General features: G+C 35.9%; 1 protein-coding gene across 3 annotated transcripts; it reads right to left on the bottom strand.

Moving 5' to 3' along the window:
* Nucleotides 1-815: 815 nt before the first annotated feature.
* Nucleotides 816-7,737, bottom strand: LOC132056226 (DEK domain-containing chromatin-associated protein 1-like). 3 transcript variants are annotated; one of them, XM_059448319.1, is made up of 11 exons: nt 7,152-7,737; nt 6,395-6,428; nt 5,659-5,738; nt 5,502-5,561; nt 5,236-5,346; nt 5,059-5,139; nt 4,866-4,931; nt 2,149-2,656; nt 1,599-1,696; nt 1,481-1,511; nt 816-1,386 (listed from the first exon to the last, which is right to left on the bottom strand). In XM_059448319.1, the coding sequence occupies exons 1-11, from the start codon at nt 7,503-7,505 to the stop codon at nt 1,202-1,204; spliced, it is 1,608 nt and encodes a 535-aa protein (XP_059304302.1). In that variant the 5' UTR covers nt 7,506-7,737; the 3' UTR covers nt 816-1,201. The 3 variants fall into 3 exon arrangements, with proteins under 3 accessions (XP_059304302.1, XP_059304303.1, XP_059304301.1); XM_059448320.1 differs by having other exon boundaries at nt 2,149-2,653; nt 7,152-7,736; XM_059448318.1 differs by having other exon boundaries at nt 2,149-2,653; nt 4,860-4,931; nt 7,152-7,736.
* Nucleotides 7,738-7,892: the final 155 nt, after the last annotated feature.

Below are 7,892 nucleotides of genomic sequence, written 5' to 3' on the forward strand. Positions count from 1 at the left end.
AATCTCGGGGTATTAGACGAAGGGCAAAACTTAAAAGACCACAAATTTGAAGGGCAAAAATTAAAGACCACCCCAAATGAAGGCAATCCGCGCAAAAAAAAAAAAGAATTTGAACGAGTCAAAACCATGTTGAATTAATAAATGGGTGGGTCATTAACCCCCAACTTTAAAGATCATATTTGCATAGACTAATTTTATTACCCCTACCAGTAATAAATCTATCATTACGGCTGCCATAGAATATGATTTGGAATGGAGCATTGGGACACTCTTTGGGAAAGTGATGTTCTTTGGCAGCCATAATGATAGGTTTATCACGGGGCAGAACGTTTGAGAACTCGCTTAACAATTGATTGAAGCACGTCAAGAATATACTGCAATATATAATAATAATAATAATAATAGCATGCCAAAAACACTTAGAGCCTGTTTGGATGGGCTTAAAATAAACAGTTTATAAGCTGAAAACAACTTATAAGCTAAAAAAAAATAAGTTAAAGTAAGCTAACTTATTTTTTTTGGCTTACAAGCTGTTTTCAACTTATAAACTGTTTTAGATAAGCTAAGCTAAACGGACTCAATTATTTTTTTAGGCTTATTTTATGCACAAAATAACTTTAAGCTGACCAGCCAAACACTCAAAAAAGCTAAAAACAACTTATAAGCAACTTATAAGCCAATCCAAACGGGCTCTTAATTTGGTACAAACTACAAACGAGATAAAAACTTTGTTTGTGGATTGACGATTATACAAGTTTGAACAGGTTGCCTTAGTTTACTCAAATACAACTCAAGACATGGAAACACCAGGAAAATATAGGAATAAGCAATTCTTGAACAAACCCTCTAGCCATATGAAGGTTTTTTCTCTCTTTTTATTCAGCAGTACAGATGATACAAAATCTTAGTCATTCACCATATCTAAAATCTGGCAATCTGCAATTGTTCTAAAAATAAAAAGTACAAGCTCAAAACCCATGATTATCAGCAAGCAACGGGAGTAAGGAAATCCTAAGGTTACATCTACAGATTAGCTAATACAGAAATGCCTATCTTACAACTATCCTATTGAGGCCACTATCTGCATACCTTCAGCTAACAGTATACCTTCTCACTTACATGTCTATACAGAGGACAACATGCAAATCAGAACAATTAACAAGCTTGTATCGGTAGCAAATCTTTCTACTTGACTCGTAAATCAAGCATCACTGTCATCACCTTCAGATTTTTCTGCATCGTCATCACCTTCCGATTTTTCTGCATCGCCATCACCCTCTGGTTCCTCATCATCTTCTTCCTCATCACTCATGCTATTTATTACTTCAGTGATTATAGCCTTCACCTCTGCTTTTCTGTGCATCAAATCCACATCAAAGTGGCTACCTGTAACGAAGCACCAGTAACAAGGTTAGAAAATGAGCGATCAGTACAACAGAATTTAGAATAGCAGGTAGAATGAGCATTTGAAAAAACACACCTAGTCGCCTGATAATATCAGATAAAGTTGCCTGCATTTTAAATAGTGCAAAAAGCCTAATCAGTCCAAAGTAAAACTTTTACTGTGACTTTTTTAATAGTAAAATAGTAAGACTTACAGTGTTAAAATCCACTTCTTTCAGAATATTTGTTACTTCTGCATGCAATTCTTCGTTGCTAGGCTCTGCCTTGGCCTTCTTTACACTTTTCCCTTTTCCTGTTCCAAAAGGTTCAACAGTCAGAGAAGTGGAAGATACACAAAATTAATCAGAGCATCTGTTTGGCGCAATAGTAACCATTCTATGTATTCAGATACTGGATGATCATTGACATTAATCAGAGCATCTGTTTGGCGCAATAGTAACCATTCTATGTATTCAGATACTGGATGATCATTGACATTAAAACATCGTTCCCTAAATGGCACATCGCAATACTGATTTCGAAAAAGGAGAAGCTTGATCACTGACATTAAAATATGTTCTCTAAATGGCACAGCACAATACTCATTTCGAGAAAAAGGAGAAAGCCCATAGTGCATCCTAGAAATGTTAATCTTCACGGCAATATCTCAAAAAATAAACCTGAAGATCTTTACCTTCTCACAACACAGAAAACTTGAACACATATATTATATTAATATTAACTGAAAAACAAAAAGTTACACACCTTTTTCAGAAACCTTTGCAGTAGATTTGCTTGATTTTTTCTTGCTTGAAGAATTTTCCTTCCCAGATTCACTTTCTTTTTTACTTTTCTTTTCAGCTTTTTCTTTCTTGGGTTTAGATGTTGAATCAGCAGCAGAAGCACCTTTCTTGGAAGCTGAACTTGAAGGGTTAGATTTTGATGAACTTTTCAAGGACTTGGCAGGGCTGCCCTTTCCCATGGCCTTAGACTTCTCTTCCGCTTTACTCCCAAAATCCTTCTTCACACTCTTCTTTGAAGAGATCTTCTCATTAGACTTATTTTTCTTGGGTTTCTCTTCCAATTCCTCTTCCTCTTGCTTCTCATCTTTCTCAGAACCACTCCCTTCCTGATCACTTCCTTCTTTAGGAGCTTCATCATCATTCTCAGAGTCATCTCCACTGTCTGATGGTTGTTCATCATTAGCTTCTTCTTCCTCAGTTTTTGATGACCGCTTGCGTTTTACCCCAACTTCAGATTTCTGATGCTTCTGCTTTGAACATGACAAAGAAGTCAGACACCCTTTCAGCGGTCAGGATTATGACAGGCATTTGCAGAGAAGTAACAGCAAAATAGTGATAGGAGATAAAGAACTGTCAAAGCTCATGGGATATGAAGTGTTTAGAAATACTGATAAATACATATGCATATTCTTCATCCCTTGCCAACAAAATACTTCTTAATACAATTAAATGCCACCAATAATATTTTAAATACTCAAACTGACTGCTAGACAATGCCCATAACACTGTGAGGAGCAGACCTTAGCCTAGCTTAACTACCCATATTACAAAAGAGATTGACACCATGATAGCATCAAGGACAAGGATGAAGTTTTGGAAGCTCCAAAAAGGTTATTATCAAGATCTCAATTTAAAGAGTTGTAATTCAAGGTTGCTGAGACTTCAATGGGAAATAAAGAAGTTAATTGTGACGGAAGAGCTCAAGACTAACGGAGATGAACTGGCCAAGCATTGCAACTATTTTATGGTTCAAAGTGGGATGGATTGGGGGGCAAGGGAAGCCTAATATAGGTGTCTAAATCAGCCCAAGAGAGGGGCCAACTTGGCACCCAAGATAACAAGGAAGACGCCTAAAAATCAGCCACAAATCAAGGTGCTTTCCTTAATTATAGGCGACTAGTGGAGTTAGGATTCCTAAGTCGAACTTTCCTAATTCTTTTCTTAGTTTGTTATAGGTGTTTACTGATTTATTAGGAAAATCTTTAATGGTTTCCTATGTAGTTAGTATTTCTTTCTTTTTTCTTTTTCTTAAGGATGTTGGACTTGCTTTATAAGATTGTTCAGGTTTTTGTCCTTTGTCTCTTTACATCATCTTGGCCGCCCTTAGGCTATAAATAGGGGTGTCTGACTTCTTTGTCATGTTTACATTTAAATTATCATTAACGTAATTAAGATGTTCTATTCTTGCACTCTTGTGGGTAGCTACTCTTGAATTTATTCTCCAACATTCAAGAATTTTTTTGATGAGGTAAATTGTTTTGGAGAATTCTTTTGAATTTATTCTCCAACCTTCAAGAATCAACTTAAGGTGGTAAGTTTAAATCCATCAAATCATTTTAGTTTAATGGATTCCAAAAAGGCGGCAACTCTTGGCTTAATGTGTTTTGTATCTAAGTGGGGTCAAGATTCATAATCTATATTTGGGGTTATGCTCTACCAAAGTAAGATTAGTTAAGGCTAATTGTTGTTAGGAGTTATTTGTTCAAAATTTAGACTTATCTTGGAGTCCATGATTAATTCTTGAATTACTTGACCTGTTCTTGAATATAGAAACTCTTTCTTGAATTGATCCTATCTTTATTTTCAATTCTTTTTCATTTCCAGTATTTTCTTTTAAGCTGCCGCATATTTTTGAAGTTCCTGAATTAACTTTTTTGAATTCATGGATCCGAGACGTGATTCCTGTCACATCAAATCCAGCTTGACATGTTAAATCATTTCTCTAGTAGTGAAGATTTTAAATGGGAGACACAAGACAACACAAAGACCCCCCCCCCCCCCCCAAAAAAAAAAAAAAAAGTGGCGGATCTAGGATTTTCACTCAGGGGGTTTTGGAAAAAACAACAAAAGCTAAATATAAAAAATAATGTTGTCTCTGAGAATCGAACCTAGGACGGTAGAGAAAATTTTGAACACCCTGGACCGCTTGAGCTATCCTTTTGCAATTGTTCAGGGTATTCAAAAGTTATTGTATTTACATAAACACATAAATTCTACCCTATATAAACAATGTAATTTTTTGCCGAGGGTGTTCGGGGTGAACACCCTCTAACACCCCCCCCCCCCCCCCCAAAAAAAAAAAAAAAAAAAGGAAAAGAAAAAGGAAAGAGACAAAGCACATGCAAGCGTTATTAACACCTCAGTTAAGGCTTGTACTTGTCAATTTCGACATGCACTAAAATCCATAATACGATTACAAGATAACAATGTTTCTTAACCAAAGTCTTGGTGACACTAGTAAGCATGACCCTTAAATTTATCTTGCTTCATTTTCGTTCTTCCCTAAAAAAACATTTAGGTCCATTTGAATTGTTACTTATTCAAAGCTCAGAGAAATTAATTGCAGAACCAAGTATCAGTAACAGCAAGTTCTAGTTACTCAAATATTGTCATCTTGAGTATGCCAATTGGGATGATTGCCTTAAGAAGAGAAGAACAAGATTGAGAGTTAACCTTTACTTTAGTGTTATCCGAGGAACCTGTGCTTTTGGTAGCTATGCTCTTCCTCTTTTGCTTCTTACCCATCTAACATCAAAAAGAACACAAAGGTTACAGCTTCATAATTATAAACAAATGCTTACACGCAAAGAAAGTTAAAGACAAAGGCAAACTCCTCAACACAGGAAGATGCTTAGCAAAATCAACTATATACCTGTTCCTTATCAGCAAGCAAGGAGTCTGTTGTAGGATGAGGAGATTCCAGGAATTCTAATAATTTCACTGAGAGCTCATCCTGAAAATTGACACAAGTAACACGACTGATCAGAAATAAATAGTTAGACATTGCTGCAGTCAGCAGCAAACGGAAAGACCCATTTGCAGAACATACCTTCTTTGCAGCAGATCTGCTCACTGGAATATTGAGGACATCACAAAAATCCAGCAGCTTTTCCTTAACACATTTGTCCAACTTCTCTTTGATTTTTCCCCTTTGTTTTTCCTGCTTGACAAATAAAGTAGGCAAAAGATAATCTCATTACACAATCAATTAAGGGATTAGTCAGTAACCTGATTACAACAATTTCCACATGTAAATAAGAAAAGAAAGCACAAGGAAGATTGGATCACAATAGAAAGGAAATAGAAGCAAGATACCTCATTTTCAACCCAAACAAATCCTGAAAACTGCCCTATGTTTTTCTTCAAACTATGTACCTGAAAAGGCAAAATGCACAGTTGAAGCTGCAAAACCAAGAGAAAGCATCTCAAGTTTTAAAGCTCAAGAGTTTGTAAGTAAGAAGATGATGATCACCTTTGATTTCTTGCCATAAAGAATATAGTGAAGCATTTGCAGGTTGTCATCAGGCTTTCTCTTGGATAGTTTATAAGCCACTGAAGTTTCAAAATATTGGAGATGTCAGAGACAAAAATAGTCTGTATCAAGCTTCTGTATCATGCAGCTATTGATAAGTAAATCTTAGCATCAGACTCATAACATAGTAGCAAACTTTTTGATAAGATTTATTTTTTTATTATGCAAGTAAACACTGATTTACCTGAACTCAGTTCTTCGTGGTTCCTGCGATTTACAGTTTATACGGCACTCTACCTATTTTGGCTGTTCTAAATGTTTGACACTATTCCCTTTTTACACTACTTCCATAAATTTCAAGAACAAATGATATTTATTGCTGAGATATTAACTTCCATTTATGAAATGCTGATATGGATTGGAATAGGGTGGTTTGATCCACTTATATTACAGTTCATCCACCAAATTCTTCAACTACTAATTTCAATATTTCTTCCACTATTCCTAATATACACAAGTCAAATTAAAATCTTAAAAGTCTATGTCAAATCAAATACCATCACATTATAAAAAAAAAATGAGTATATCAGTCAAATTTCAGCCATGATGATATTCCCCAAGTAATGACAAATTACATCCTCAATGATATACGTAAGGATACTTGATTTAACTTATCATTAAACAGTAAATAAAGCTAACCCTGGAAAAGCAAATTTGTATACTAGTAAGATCTTACCATTTGGTATCTCCTTCAGCTGAGTACCACTACCCTGCATTTAATAAACACACCGATTCATAAGAGGAAATTCGTATCGTAACTAAAATTGTAAATTAAACATGTACAGTTAATACTTAGAGTTAATGGTCAAAAAACACACCTAAACTATCACTTCTTCACGAGTTTCATACCTCAACTATTCATTGTTCTCTTTACCTACCTAAACTATAACTTCCTTCGCATTAAAACACACCTTGATGCAAAGTTGGGCAACTATCCATTGTTCCCTTTAGCTACCTAACCAGTGGTGGAGCCAAGATTTGCAATAAGGGGGTTCAAAATATGAAGAAATAAACACAGGAAGAAGCTCAAGGGGATTCAACATCTGCTATCTATACATAAAAAATAATTTTAACCATGTATAAACAATGTAATTTTCCAGGGCTTTCGAATGAACCCCCTTAGTCGTATGTGGCTCCGCCCCTGTAACTAACTAGCATCGAGTTGTGTTTTAATACGAAGGGAGCGATAGGTTAGGTAGGTAAAGGAAACAATGGATATTTGAGGTATTGAACTCGCGAAAAAACAATAGTTTAATTGTGTTTTTGACCGTTAACTGTCACATTTATTCTCTATTTGAAACCTAAAAGCTAAAAAGAGGCTGTTGAATGCTACAATTATTTAGGAAGTTGTGACATAAACAAAAAAGGAAGACAAAGAAACATGATCTGAGTGAAATGGATAATTTCTTAAAAGAGAAGATCGAAAATGATACCTTTCTAATAGACATGGGCTTAGGCGTTGAACTTCTAGCATCCGAAGAAGCAGAATAGCGCTCCACAGTTTTCCTTTCCCTCGTCGGTCTTGAGATTGGCGTCTTAGGCTCTTCCTCACTCTCCTTCTTCTTTCCCTCACTTTTGCCTTTGCCCTTCTTCACTAGCTTTTCCTCCTCCTCATCTGATTCTTCTTTTTCCTTCTCTGCTTCCTCTTTCTCATCCTCTTTATTCTCTCCCTTTTCATCCTCTTCCTCTACTTCACCTGTCTTTCCCTCTTCTTCTTCCTTTACTTGTTGTTCCTCCATCACCTCATCTGGTTTCTTATCATCTAGGGTTTCTTTTTCAGACGCCATGGAACAGCAAACAGCAAAACGAGTGATAAAACCCTACCCTAACTGGGGTTTTTTAGAGTTTTGGGGAGAGAGAATTGTTGAAGTTACAGATCTAGAATTGAAATGTTAAGGTGGGAAAGGCGGGCGCCATTTGGAATTAATTGGAAGAGGCTAAAAATACTAACAGTTAGGAACCTCCAAATTTTTGTTTTGGGGCTACAAAAAATTTCTAAATTTTGGGAATTCCCGGTTATGAAACGGAAATTGCCCGCCTATTACATTTTGCTTTTTGGGCGTATGGGCCCCGCTTCCGGATAGATTTGCAGGGTCATTTGCACTTTTATTCTTGGGCTAACTACATATATATACATATATAGAGGGTGTATTTACAAAAAATACCAATACTTT

Source organism: Lycium ferocissimum, chromosome 5 (assembly GCF_029784015.1).
Source record: "Lycium ferocissimum isolate CSIRO_LF1 chromosome 5, AGI_CSIRO_Lferr_CH_V1, whole genome shotgun sequence".
In the NCBI taxonomy this organism is placed as follows: Eukaryota; Viridiplantae; Streptophyta; class Magnoliopsida; order Solanales; family Solanaceae; genus Lycium; species Lycium ferocissimum.